The sequence below is a fragment of the Solenopsis invicta genome, chromosome 8 (genome assembly GCF_016802725.1).
Source record: "Solenopsis invicta isolate M01_SB chromosome 8, UNIL_Sinv_3.0, whole genome shotgun sequence".
Lineage (NCBI taxonomy): Eukaryota > Metazoa > Arthropoda > Insecta > Hymenoptera > Formicidae > Solenopsis > Solenopsis invicta.
The window spans coordinates 1,940,874-1,956,898 of NC_052671.1; the positions used below are offsets into that span (position 1 = coordinate 1,940,874).

At 31.6% G+C, this 16,025-nt stretch overlaps 1 protein-coding gene across 1 annotated transcript in view; it reads right to left on the reverse strand.

The window, feature by feature from the left end:
* Positions 1-3,957: 3,957 nt before the first annotated feature.
* The window catches only part of LOC113003707, a 78,869-nt gene continuing 66,801 nt past the window's right edge, over positions 3,958-16,025 (reverse strand). Inside the window, exons 4-5 of the mRNA XM_039452941.1 lie at positions 5,913-6,005; positions 3,958-4,002 (exon numbers count right to left, since the gene is read on the reverse strand). Of these exons, the coding sequence (XP_039308875.1) occupies positions 3,958-4,002; positions 5,913-6,005 (138 nt within the window). The remainder of the gene's footprint in view (positions 4,003-5,912; positions 6,006-16,025) is intronic.

A 16,025-nucleotide genomic window follows, 5' to 3' on the forward strand; every position in this document is an offset into this window, starting at 1 on the left:
TATATAATTGATTATGCCAATAAAATATTTTTTATCTGATAAAGCGATCACGAGTATTTTTTGTTTGATGAATATTTCATGGCTAACACCCAATAGCCTATGTCGTTAATTTAATATAAAATTTTCTGATTGGACATTCCAAGAAAAAATTGAAAGTAGTTATGGTCAATTATAACGTGGTCAAACGGGACGTTTTTCTTTTTTATTTATTCAAAGTGATTAAAAAAATCTTTAAAAATTTGTGAACACATTTTCAAAAAAAAAAAGTTAAAAAAGTATTAATTTTGTCCGAGAAGTGGTGAGAACATTGCAAGAATGGCTTAAATATAGTAAAAAATGTCATTAACCACATGTACAGTTAATAATTTGAAAACTTTTTTTAGCTAAAATTGTAGGTACATGCTGGATGTAAAGATTGCAGACTACTTTAGCACTATCTAGGCTGTACATAAAGATATAGTCCGCCTAGCACCTCTTGACAAAGATCGAGACTTCACAATTCGTCACTCTTGTGGTGCTTTGTGACTCATAGCCTTCTCTGCCGCTTGTATGCGAATGTATAATATAAAAATAAGCAAATTTACACCTTGTTTGCACTTTCAGAATCTAACAATAATGATTTTTTATTAAAGTAATCATTGATTAATTGAGCAGGCATTGAGATGTTCTTTTGAAATCGAGCTTTAGCAAAAAACCACAAAAGTGTTAAGGACAACAACACGTTGACCCACCTTACATCTACAAATATGAACAATAATAACATCAATTCCATCTTTTGTTTTATTAACAAGTAAATATACAAAATAATTACAATGATTACTTTAATGAATCATTATCATCAGATTTCGAAAGTGCAAACGAGGTGTAAATTTGTTTATTTTTATATTAAATATTTGCACACACACGCATACACACAGCAGAGAGGGTTTCACAAAATACCACAGAAGTAACAAACTGGAGTCCTGATCTCTGCGAAAGAACGCTCGGCAGACTATACTTCCACGTTGCGCATCCTGGATAGTGCTAACGTAATCTGCGATCTTTACAAGCAGTATGTTTTTACACACAATTTTAGCTAAAATCATAGTTTTCCGATTATTAATCGTACATGTGATTAATGTCATTCTTTACTATATTTAAGCCATTCTTGCAATGTTCCCATCGCTTTTCGGTCAAACGATTGTTTTTTTCTTGTTATTTGAGAACCCAAGCAACAATTTTTCAAGATCTATTTAGAAGTGCCATGGACTAAAATTGACACTTTTTTAACATCCTCTTTCTTCTCGAATAAAATGTCTACACTTTATTTTGGAAAAAAATAAAATGTAGAATAAATAATTATCGAAGATTTTACACATACACACTTACACATACACAAATTAGGTAAAAAATTGACATAAAAAATAATAATTTTTTAACTTGAGTTAATGGTAACATTTTATAATAAATAATTTTAACTTTTTATAAAATAAATATATATAAAAAATTATTTAAAAATTGGTTCTTTAGTTTAGGTATAAAGCTTTGAAAAAAGTATAGAAATTTTAAATTCTTAAAAAAATATTTGAACATATAAAGATAAGTTCTATTTTTAATAAATAGAAATTTAAAAAATAAAAAAAATTAACTATTGCAAAAGTAAGCATTTTTTAAAGATTTTAATTCAAAAATGTTTTCCTCAAGAGACTTAACGTTGTCTTGTTCGTACAATGTGATTTGATGTCTTAATTCTGTTCTGCAAATTCATCTGTTTTTATAAATAATTAAAAAAAAATCTTTTTAGTTAAAACATATATTCAGATAATTTTGAATAAAAATAGAATATTTATAATCATTTTTACAAAATTTTTATTCTTTACAAAAAAGACAACATTGAGTACAAACTTCGGTCACTCGCGTTTGATTAAAATCAAACTCATTGCTGTTCACCGCAATCATATTACCGCGCAAAGATCTATTTCACAATATACTTTTTTTAGAATAAAGAGTAGCGGACTCTTTAAAATTACGAGGAACTTCTATAATATTTCTTTCTAATAACAGCTGTAAATGATAACTGATCTTGTTTTGATGATATCTTTATTGTTATAATTTGGTCACGGTTATAATTACATTTAATGGTTTTATTTTACGATTATTATTAGTGTTCACACAAATGTAATTACATTTATCAGAGACCGATTTGCTAATTTCAAATAAACTCTTTCACAAATAATCTTTCTGTGCGCGCGCGTGATGTTTATATCACAGGTGCTATCTTTATTGAAAGATTCTGCTGTTCTTAATTCTAAGCGCACATATCTACTTTCTCTTTCAATTTATTTATTCATTGTTATAATTATAAATTTTGAATTACGATAATTTAATGAATGAGCTATCGAAACTTATTAGGAAACTTAAGTATTCAAATTTCTCGCCTTTCTTCCAGCGATACGTGGTAAAATGCTCTCGTGGATCACGCCTGGTGACAGCCGGAGCCATCTTTCACAGTGTGTACGTGCATGTACACGCAGCGCGAGCAATACGTCATGGCAGTATTGCAGTCTAAATCTCGGTACTTTTATGGGCAGTAAAGTAAAACGGTCTGACAACAACTCTGGTAGCACACACGCTTTCCATCTGTCTGTCCATCAGTGTCGTGTGCCATCAGACTGTGTTACTCACGAGAAAGCTATATCTTAATGAACACGCATTAGTAATCAAAAAATGCAAAAGTCCTGAATTTTTCGAAGAATTCCACGATGATTTCATATTAAGGAGAAATTTTATTGACAAAATTTTTAATTGAATAGATTTAAATTTTAGATATTTTTATTATTATAAATAAGAATTTGCTAATAAATAAAATAAATCAAATTATATAATATTTAATAAATGATTAAATAAATGACTTTATAATTTATTAAATAAAATAAATCTTGTTATTGTTTTAAGAGAAGCTATTTTCGTAAGCGTTCGTAAAAAATTAAATCTGTTTCAGATTTAAATCTAATTTGCAAAAAAACAGTTCAAAATTATCTCTTTTTATTCAAACAAAAAAGAATGACTCGTTTGAATGACACGTTTCTTGTCTTTTTCAAAAATATATCCAATAAATATTAAAGTTTCTAGTACATCTGATTGTACTGAATATATAATGAATGGGATCTAATGTGATACTCAGACGAAAATGGGGTTGATTGGTCTGTCAGCAGCAAAGCAGACAATAGGACGATTTCGAGTCGCGATCGTGTCGGTACACGTGTACTAAGTAGGAAACACAACTCGCGCTTGAATACGAGTGTAATAAATCGCGCGGGAGGCGCGAGCCACCCGACGTTTGTTGTACAGGCGACGCGATCATGAATGGACTTTATAGCAGCCCGCCCATTTATAGGTAGTATGCGCGCGGTTTAGTAGCTATGGGCTTAGTGCGACGCGGTTGTATACAATCCTCTGTTTACTGCAAGTACGTACCTAGAAAATGGATAGGTTTACGGCCAGATTTTCATTTGGGCTTTCGAAACTGATAATTCACTAAATACGAAAAACCTGCAGATGTTAATGAGAGAAAAAAGTGCATTGTCTTGACGTATATTTTTATAAATTCGATTTCTTCGACGAGTACGCTTGTTGCCATCGTATCGACTGATCGCCAAGTGTCATCAGCAGTACTCTCAATATATTCAAATTTCATGTTTTCTTCCATCATTATACAATAGATATTTTACATGTTATATATTATACTAAATATTATAAATGTCATACATATATGTTATTGCAATTGCAATATTAATTTCTTTAATTTAATAGTTTTATATTTTTGCACATTTTAATTAATAATAAATTGATATAAAAAATAATTTAAAAATTAGCTATTAGGATAAAGCGTTATCGTATTTTTTAATCAATTATAATGTAAATTAACATTATGAAAAATAAAAGAATAAATACAAATTAGAATCAGTGTTACATAACTCACCTTGTATACCGGGCAGTGTTCCGGGGAACACACGGGAAAGCCTGCAATTATACAAATTATAATTATGTAATTTATGTGTTTCATTTGCATTTGTAGACTCTTGTAAAAAATGTATAATAAAAAGTCCACATAAATAGTTAGTTTTAACACATTTAAATAACGGAAATTTAACACCGGTCGAAAGCAGTTTTTAGTCCTCAATAGTTCTTTAGGTAATTTTATAAACATTTACAAGATTCCTCAAATTGCGCCCCGCATATTTGTCGAACTTAAAACACAGCTTTTAAGAAGAACTCCGAATTTAATATCATAAAATTAAATTGCTAATCAATTTAATGATTTTAACATTAGCTGTATAATAGAGCAATTCGTTTTTAAAGACTTTTATCAAATTTTGAAACAAATTTCAATCCGAAATTGACACAAGAAACTTAATATTCGACAAAGGTCATCGAATTGATCAAAAAAACTTTACGCCACATGCATAAAGCATTTGAAGAAAAAAAAATATCGCAAGAAATGATACTCTCTGGATCTATGAAATCCCCTCTTTACTCAGTTCAAGGTTAATACTGCTTTCCCCAACACAAAGATTGTCAAAAAATCGCATTATTTTTCACATAAAAGCTCACAAATTCAGAAATTATGAAGAATTATTTTGAAGCTTTTTATGTCATAATAAGGCATAACATTTTCTTCTTTGTATATTATTTTTTAATAATTTTTTTGCATTATTATAATTTTTTTAAATAAAAAATTTTGCTAAACCTGCACATGGTGCGATATAGCAAACATCTCTTTAATTGTACCATAGGTTTCCAAAATCACAGTTCTTAGTCAAGTGTAATAAAACATCACGCCATAGTATTATCCATACAGCACAGAACATTGCAGCAACGTTGTAGCAATATTGCAATGTTGCAATGTTGCAAATTGTAATCCAATATTGCGGAGATGTTGTAGAAACATTGCGACGTTGAATGTTGAATGTTTTTTTCAATATTGAACCTATGTTGATTTTTTTACATTAAATGTTAATGTTGCTGTAACGTTAAAGCAACATTGAACAAATTATTATTGATACACGAAATAGGTCTATGGACAAAAAAACTTTAATCTACATCTTAATGATTAGACAATATTTTTTAAATGCTTTTAAAATGTTTAAAAAAACTTTTTATATTTAATTTAATTATTGTGTCATATTGACTTGCTTTAATTGTATTCTTATTTATACAAATAATAGAAAAATTATTCCAAATGCTATTCCGCATTTGTAAAAATCAGTAAAAAAACTATAATTTTACATATGTTTATATAAATATTATGCTTTAATTATACATGTTTTATGTTTTATATATATATTCACCTAATCTATCAGTTATACACACATATTAATATAAAGTGTCCACAGATCATCACGAGGGATCCAGTTCGCAGCAGTCGCAGAAGCTAATCAACGTCTACTGCGGTCTCGACTTGGATGCGTGGTCACTTGAGAATTTCCGGGAGAAAATTCCCGAGATATTTTTTGCAAAAAATGTTTTTGAAATGCTACGAAAATATGGTTTGGCATTGGAATTATGTGGCGTAACCATATTAATATTTACATTTCAAAGAAATTTTTACATTGATTCAAGAGACATTAGACATCGCTGCAATGTCTCATTAATATTGTATCAATATTTCACAATGTTGTTGCAATGTTCGCAATCTTGCGATTAAATATTGTTGAGATGTTGATACAATATTAGTGTGTTGTATGGATTATATATATACTTATTTCTCAAATAAATCCACAGAAGCTGTACAAGTATAGCGATAAAATTTTTAGGTAAGGCGGTGCGATTTAGGAATAAATGCATTTCGACAATCTTTTCCTATCTTCTCCCATAAATGAATGAGAAATAATGTGTAATAACGGAAAATTAACAGTTTGAAAAAGACGAACCTGCTGCTCAGCTCGAACGGGTGAAACGTCTTCTCCACGGCGCCGTACACTTTGAGGCCTTTTATTTACAAGTCCAAGAAGAAAAACGTCAGCCTGTAAAAAAAGCCGGAAGCGGAAATTAAATGGCCTGTTGGTTGATAACTGCCCTTCATAATGGGCCATGTCACCATAGAGTTTTATACGATTTTTAGTAGCTTCTATCACGGCAGGTATAAAGTTCTCTACCTTGTATAACCATTAATGCGACGCTGTTCCATAACGAAACCTTACTTCGTTCCAGCTTTTGCTCGGAGACTTTGTTAGCTTTACCGAACCACTTAAAAACGTTCATTACTCGTACCTTATAGTGAAATAAATGGTATATTCGACTAAGAAGCAACTCTAATTACAGAAACGTTCTTACATTATTTGAATAATTATTTATTCAATTCCATTTATTTCATGTGCAATAATATTTATAATTGCAATGTCTTTTAACTATAAACATTTAAATGAACAAGTATTGTGAGCGTCAAGAAATTTAAATCTTCATGAAACTCAAGAGGATACTCAAGTATAATTAAAACTCGCTGCGCGTTACTTGACACGAAGTCGCGACCGCTCCTCTTCATAACATTTTGCGCAGCATTGCTTAAGCGTTCCCTATAATTATTATGATGATAAAATTTTGGATATTTTACCAAAATATTATTCTTTATATTAAATATTAAATGTTCGACAAAACTGTATATTTAAAAATATTTAATATAAATAAACATTAAAAAAATCTACCATGCAATAAAAACAGTTTAGCTTTTCTCAAAACGCTATAAACGGGTACAAAGTTTCGTTTTTTCGGTCAAGGGAGAAATAATGTTGGCGAAATGTGGGTAGGACGTGCTACGTGGACGAAGATATTACTTTTAAGGTTGAACAATAAGGGGACGACGGAAGGTCGAAAAACGCGTTTGGCAAACTCGGCCTGTGTAAACCGAAGGAGATTGGTCGAGGGCGCACAACAATCGGAGAGAGAGACACGAGAAAGCTCTCGGTTGCCTGCCATTCCTTTCGTCACCAAGGGGGTGACGTTACTACGATGCCCCACACTCACACGCACGATCCACTCACGTGAAACATTTGGGAGAACTGGTCCATTTGTCACTCAACGTTATCCAACTCCTTTTAAGCGTATACTTGTTCGTGAAATCAAATGAAAGCTTGCACGTTTTCTTGGCAATTTAAAGCGTCATTTAAAATAAATTGTATAAATTCATTATTTGATTTTTTAACAAAAATCAAATAATAAATATCGTAAATAAAATAAATAAACAGTATGTCTAAGTTACTATAAAATGTGTAATAATGCACTTGTATCTTAAAAAATTAATATTTTGTATTATACATGAAAGACAGTTACATGGAAAGGTTTTGCTAAAATATCTAAAAATTTAACTAAATACAAATCTGAAAAATAATTTTATTAAACATGATGAAATAACTAGGAAGAATGTTCAAGCAATGCTGTGCAAAAAGTTTTGACATTTTAATAATCAGCTTGAGCATCCTAATAATTATTTTGATAATCTCACAAAGTTATTTGTAGATCTGTAGCTAGCGAAATTTTTAAATACTTTAGGAAAACCAATTTTTCCGTGTAAATTTTTTTCGAGATCAAACTAGCATCGTAATGAACTCCCAGCGCATCTGTGTCATTGCTTATTGTAAGATTCCGGTTTGTAGTATTATAAACAAACATCTTTAATGAGTTTCTCGACACACAAAGAAAGTAATTTAAGAAGTTCATATATTTTCCACCACTTCGTGATTATGCGACAAACACAGTAATACACTAAAAGAGACATCTCTTCACAATTTTTATTATCTCTAGTGCCTCTTCTCTCTCGTATCTTTCATCCTTCATTTCCAGTTTCAAGTTGAAATAGGGCTTCACCACATTTACAGCATCCAATGTTTAAGCGACATGTCAATTATCTACGATATTTTTGTACTTTCAAATCTACATACTAAAGAGTCAAATTTTTAAAATAATATTGTGAAATATATTTTCACTTGAAAAAAACTTTTATTTGCATTTACAATTATTTTATTTCAGATCATATATTTCTACATAAATTCTATTTTTATTTAAAAATATAACATTTAAAATAAAAATAAAAATAAAAATTTACAGATAAAAATAAATTTTTAAATATGTCATTTAAAATTAAAAAACAACTGTAAATGCAAAAAAAGCTTCTTTTAAACGAACGCATATTTCACAAGATCATTTTAAATGTCTGAATCTTTTGTACGGCGAAATTCTATTAATCTTCTCTTTTCCTTTCTCGTCTTGTCTCTCATTACTCTACGCTGACAGGCGGCAACCCTAAGCATAACATGGCGGAAAATTTAATTCCTTTGAGATGATTAAAAAAATTCAACCCTTCTACACAATAAAGAAATCTCAATTCCCACCGGACGGTAAAATTGAAATATAGTGTTTAAGGTGTCGCTTTTCGGGAACAATTCGCAGGTTTAAAGAATAGTATAACATAGAATAATAACACACATAAATAATAATAGTCTACATATATAAATCATAATTTTATTCTTTGTTTAAGTGTATATTATTTTATTATACGTATTCAAAGAGCCTTCAAAGTAAAAAGGTCTCGCCCTAATTAAGACATATGTCATCTCATTTTAGTCGTATGTTTTAAGAGTACAGACGTTGAAAATACGTCCGGTGCGCGAAGTAGCTCGCGGTGGTCGCAGAGCGCAGGGGGTTGGAAGAATAGAATATCACGTCTCATAACCGTGTGACGCGACGCGTGCCAGTTTCAACGGGGCGTCGAGACGCCTTTCGGCGCTTCAATGCTGCCGGCACCGGGACGCCCTCTCGTTTCGGAGGCAGATGCTATGGCCGCACGACCAATCATGGTCGACGATTCGCGGAGCGCTTCCAATATGGCAGTGGCGTGCGCCCAGCGGGACGAGGAACTGTACTATGTCTGATGAAAGCGACAAGTGGAGTCTTTCTTTGCCAAGCCACTTTCATGTGTTGTTTGCAACATAATATTAATTAACCAATTCTAATATACCTTATTAAATAATTTTAAATTTATTCTGCGATGTTTTCAAAATGAATGGCACGTACTGTTTTTATCTACACAAATATATTTAGTTTTTGATTACTAAGATGCAAATTTATATTTTCTCAGATTTTATTAATAATGTATTATGTGATTTATCAATGCATCAATTGCATATAAAAAATTTCACGTAAGATAACTCGTAAGAAATCGCAGTTAATTCATGCAAAATTTGTACAGAAACATATGTAACTCTAATTAATTTTTATTTTTTATTTTTCCAATGCGCACGCATGACTATAATTTCAAAAACACATTGCCACTAATTCTTCAAACAGTGAATCGCAATACATCTCTTAATAAAGTAATTCCAAGTCTCATGATTCTGCTAATTTTTTATTAACTTGTGCCGATTTGTATTTTATTGTCGCGTATGCACAGCGAAGATCTACAGCTGGAACAAAATGTGAGAGCAGGGTTTTCTATTTGAGTAAGAATAGAGGAGGAGCGAGAAGGACGTAGGAGACAACACAGGAAGAGTGGGGAGGAAAGGGGAGAGACAGCTTAAGAGGGCTTGAAGACTGAGAAGGTGGTAGTGAGCTTGAGCACGTAGGCTACGTGAGTGTATGGCGGCTCGGTATTGAGTCAAGAATGGGCTAGACCATTTCGTGTTCCTGGGGTTGCGTCGTCATGGGAACCATCCTCATCAGGCAAAGTCTCTCAGGATTTTTCTCCATTCTTTCGTTTCTGTCTCTCCCTTTCGCTCAGATCTATTGTCGCTCTTACGTATTCCATATGCCGTCCCACTTTACATCGTTTTACCTGAGTAAACGTGCACGCGCTCATCGTCGAATCTACATATTCGAATCTTGCATTCAAAAGTCTCGACGACATATTTCATATATTTTATCGTTAATATTATTTATTGTGAAAATATAGCTTTAAGATGTGATCATGATTACGAAACAATTGGATAAATCTATAAATTATAGTAAACTTTTTCAAAATATTTAATTTAGCCCGTATTTTTCATCAGTTTCTATACAAATTCAAATTCCTATACAACGGTGTAGGATTACTAATGCGAAAATAGTTGATGCAAAATAAAAAAGCAATTATAATAAAAGCAATATTGTCGTACGCGTATTAATACTTAATTGGACATAATCAATCTTCCGCATAGCCGGCGTAATAAAGTAAGTGAAGCGATGTAGCGTGTCGCGAGGCATTTTCCTCGCGTTAAGTACTCGAAGAGATTGGGGCCGCATGGAAGCGGAGCTATAGATAGAAAGCTATCCGGCAACCACGCCTCACGAGAGATATCCAGATGCCAAGGCATTAGCCTCATCCCCAAAGCCCCGTCCACGATTTTACCCCGGTCGACTCTGCCTTATCTCAGTTCATTTTGAATACATTACACAGCGCTATCCACGGTTTCTGCACGATTTAGGACACTGTATATGCGCTCCCTCCCATACACGCATATATACAGATACTTGAGAAACTAAATGTAATTTTGTGACTTTTATTTGCTCCATAGAGTTCCAGATTTCTTGTTATACTTGAGATAACGAATCGCCATTCTAAGATTAACATGACGCTGATCCTTAATTTTATAATTTGTTCGCCACACAAAGTATTTAATGAATCGCAAAGAAGGCGCTTAAAAATAATATAATTAAAAAACTCGAGATAACACGCTAAGCAATATATTAACAAAAAAAATTATGTACCATACTTACAAGGTTTCATTATTATTAACTACAAATATATTTTTCTAATGTTAAAAAATGTATAAAAATATAACAAAATCTTTAATTCTCTATCACACATTGTTATATAAAATTATTTCAAATAAAAAATAAATAAGTTATTATGCAAGTTTAATTGCAAGAAAAGAATCATTTTTAATGAAAGAAAAAACTATAATGTGGTTGTTGATTGTGTAAGATTGCTCACGGAAAATGCCGAGTCCTGTGATTTATGCATTCTAATTATACACTTCTGGTTAATCTTGAATAAATTATGTGTATTCCGATTAAATGATAATCTCAGTAGTCAATAAATTTTCCGATTGATAATCCTCGATACCACGAAGTACAGAAACGTTCCAAATAGCTGAAGGGATGTTTTCAGAACCATGTATCAATCTCGATTAAGGGTTTTCCTAGTTTTCTACTATTGTTAAACACGATGGTCTCGCTCTGCGTGTTCATTTGACGCGAGAAACTACCACGTCTCTTGATCTTTCTTCACTCTCTATCTCCCTTTCCCTGTTTTTTCTCATTGCGTCACGGTCTTTTTTTGAATTACTCGAGGCTGCTTTGAGCTACAACAGCCGTATTATAGAAAAGAAAACACACATGATATCGTTAACGAGTCATAGATTTTTCCAGGTGCTCGTCTGCTGACTTTATGACCTACGTTGTCCTCAGCCTTTCGATCAATTTGACCATTTTACTATTTGATTTATAAGTAGAAGAGTGCAGTATTCTTGAAACAAAAAAAAAAGAAACGGTATACTGACATTTCTGAATGGCTGGATAAATCCGGCTGTTCAAGCTCACAAAAAACATGACATCGCTGCATTCCGTGCACGTCTAGCCGTTGTTTTTCTCTGTGGCAATGTTCCATAAATAATTCAACTAAAATAATACGGTTACAGACACGATCTCTCCTTAGAATTCAGTCTCGGCTTTCACCGATGCGCGTAAATACCGTAACCGTTGCTAGATTATACGCGAGATGAACATGTGAATGCATGTAAGTACTCATATCAATGTCGCAACTCTGCGAAGCTTTTCTTTTTATTCCTAGATGTGAAATAAAACAAACATTTTACGTGATATAAGATAATAAATTCTCGTGCCTTTAAAATTTCCGCGAAACATTTGAAACTCTGTAATAAAAGAATCATTCCTAGCAAGAATTTTTTTTATTGCTTTAAATGTTGGAGAAATTACAATGTAAATTCCATAACTTAAATGTAAAGTTAACGAATATATTGAAATTACAAGAAAATATATTAAATAAAATATAATACATGTACAGCCGAAAATGCATTTAGAAAAAGATAATTTAATCGTCATTAAAAAAATTCTTAAAAAAAAAGTGAAATTTACTACATTAATAATTTTAGAAAGAACATTATTCAAATACGATATGTATTCTTATCACGTATGCGAATGTATCCATATTTTGCTCAACCTTTGCGGGAGCAGCGAGTGAATACATTTACTTATATTAATGCATATATACATCCGCAACACCCTATAGCTTATATGTATATATAATACATGTATACGTACATATATATTCATATATGCATATATAAATGTTTACATGATGAACGTCAAAAAAAATCCCAAGATCGCAGACCCTAATAAAATTGACATCATGATTTACATATAGCAAGAGAAAGTAATAGGAAACAAAAATGTACAAAATACGATGTTTTTCGTTAATACGTTACGACATAGTATTGCTGAGTAATAAACTCATATAGATTCAATGTTTGGTCATGCCTTTGGCAAGGAGTAACATATTTTAATATGATTATTATCGAACATTATTTTGCCAAAATATGTATGTAAATACGTTTTACAAAATTACAGTTTACGTTATGTTATCTGTAAATAACATTTTTGTACGTTATCAAGGATAAAATTTTCATGTCTTAATAATATTTGTACACATTTGGAAGCCAATATAAGAAGTAGTAGAAATTTCATATATTCTTTAAACAGTTACTGGACAGTAACTATATACTGCATAGAAATTGAGAAGTAAAATTACTTAGGATTTCAATCGCAAAAGTGTCACGCTTTGCAATTACTGCGCACAAAAAACATGCAAAATCTAAATCCATTTGATAAACAACAACAGGACAATAAATAAACTACCATATTTAATCGATTAAAAGCAAGCCTAAAAATCTATTAATTCTACCGTACCTAGACAAATGTTTATGCACATTTTTATCAAGAAAACTGCTTCAATCACTGAATAAAACGCCGACAAATTCTTGTCCATTTCCTAATGAAAATACCAGACAGTAACTGGATGGATGTTTAGGAAAACTGCATACATTTCTACCAGAGAGGTTGGGAAATAGTTTTTATGAACACGACGTGACCCAAAATTTAGTGAAATTCTTTTCAGGTTTGCTCGACCAGTTTTTATACAAAGTGAAAGTTGTAATCGGTTGAGAATAACCGTACATCCCTTTGTGAAGCTTCAGTCTGTGCTCGTCTTTCGACAGAAACCGTTGCTGCAATTGATTTTTAAAATTTTTGGCAGAAATGCGAATCTATTTTAAATGTACGTGTTCATTTTAAAGTTCTCTTGTGAATCTGGATATATTTCAAAATTGTGTATTCCTCATATGAATGAAAACGAGAACTAGAGAAGTAAGTGTTTATTTTTTTTTCAAATTGCATTAAAATATTATTATCATAAATATTTGTTTACTAGAGAAATTAGAATGACACTTTATTCACATTAATAATTTAAAAATTAATTTTTGTTTCATCATCATAAAAAATCAAATAATTATTATACACACAGATATCATATTTTTATATGACATCATATTTCTTTAACGATAATTTAGAAATTGGATGCATGCATGTAAAGATATAATGAATTTCAAACTCTACTGAATATCTCAATTATCATACCGTCATAATTATCTACTCTTGATATTAAACTCTTGACTATTTAAAATAAAATACTAAATTTTAAATAAACAAACAATATTTATTGATAGGGTGTATCATCATTATTGGCTCTGATGCAAAATTTACTCTGCTTATAACAGGCATCTAAACTGATTCTACTCGAGCTATACCTGTCGAGGTGCTCAGTGGCCAAATCTGCGGTCCATAAAAATAGTTACAATGTTCTACCAACGCGTATGATGAAAGAGATCCGTGACGAGTCGGCACGAGCCCCTAGCGCAGCTGTGAGAAATGCACACCTATAGGTACTAAGCATCGACGGGCCGCGCGCGACCATAAAATGATCGTAAAAACTTAATTTTACGAGAGACATAATATATTTGCCACCACCACCGCCACCACCAACGACATCGGCATCGCCGTTGACGAAGAAACGGTTGCAAACCACGGGGTGAAATTTTGCAAATGTGTACAAGCTCCTCAAGACCGCGTGCCGAATGAACGGAGAAGCGTTTGCATGGAGAGGATCTACTTGCTGTAAAAACATTTCCCAAGAACGAAGAAAACAGGATTCTGAGAATTTGCAATTAAAAGTGGTAAGATCAAAACAATTATGAAGTACAGTCTGTAAGTTTAATTAAACGTAAGTAATTATATCAAATAGAAAAATTTTTAAACTTGAAAAAATTTGTCACCGTTTCTTCAAATACTTACTCAACCAGTGAGAATTCAAGTTAAAAAATTAATTAATACAATCGAGGCTGTATTAATTATAGAAATATAATGTAAAAATTAATCATTAATAGTAAAATTATTTCTTGGAATGACGTTTTTTAAGAATGTCATTCTGCTATTGATATAAAAATATTATGTACATTTCACTAAGTACAACAACATGTATTAATACATACATGCATACATATATAGATACACTTTTTTAATATGTAATTAAAAATTTATAATATATTCTTGGAAACAAACCCGTCATATATAGGACTTTAAATGCTAATTTCTAGAATAGAAGATCTCGATAAAGAAGTCACTCATCAGTACGAACCGAGTTGCAAAGCCGTCCCGCGAAGAACATTTTGAAACGACTTCCAGCCCGAACATCATTCCCTTTACGACCAATTAGTAGATCCAGAAACATACCTACCCTGCGGTATGAAAAAAAGGAAGGAGAAACCCGAAGAAAGAAGTCGCCAAGCCACAAACTTGCGGTAATCTCCGAAACGAACTTCACGAATCAGCCGGCGCGGGCGCTATCCGAATTTTTCTGGCGAATGTTAAAACGGGATGCCGAAAACGCCAAAGTTAAGGAATGTGTAATCAGCCAATTCCGTGAGGTGGGTGGTCCCGACACGTGAATCCCCGCTTAAAATGACCGCCGTGTCATCGGAACGTGGAGAGGTGAGCCGTCGCGCTATCATCGATGATACTTATGGAGGGACGGATGTGAGGCCGGTTAATGTGCACGTACACGTATTCTCATCGATTTTTCACTTACACTTATCTTTACATATCCGCAATAAAAGATCTGTTCCCTAATGAAAAGACAATCTTTATCAAAATGCATATTTCCTGATTTTGTAATATAATCAACGAAAAATTGCACAAAAGATTATTTCAAAAAATATCTCAGACAGCATGAATGTCCAAAATTATAACAAAACATCTTAAAAACGTTATTCAACATGACATAACTTAAAGATATCTTTAAGTTAAGATGTCTAATGTTTTTAAGATGTTTAATATTCCGGTTTTAGACATTGCTCTGTTTGAAATATATTATTGGAACGATAACAATACGATATGAATTAAAACAAATACGTTTTAGCAGAAACGTAAATGTAATATAAAAATATAATTATTTAACTATTTTATAAAAATCAGGAAATAGTTTCTGAATTTAAACTAAAAGGATAATAATTTCAAAAAGATAATAAGTTGAGATATAGGGGCCATGTAAACAGGCAAACAAATAAATGTCAGTTTAAATAAAATATTTTTAATTTCACATGAATATTTACGAGATGACATTTCGATTCTGTGAAATTTCTAAACAACACAAATTAATTCTATTTACATTTACATAAAAAATTCAGAGACATACATAGTGATGTAAGATTTTTTTCTCAAATAATTAACTTGAACAAAAGCCTTGTAATGCATAGTTATAAAAAAAGTCCTATTGTAATAAATAAATGAAGCATATTAAGTAAAAACGAAAAAGTTATGGTATATAAAATAGTCGTAATTCATTCGTCGTTGTCTGTTTACGAATTAATCGAGTCTGGATATTAACAAACATGAATTCAGATTTCTTTTACTAGCGTATATATATACATAAATCTATAAGTTTT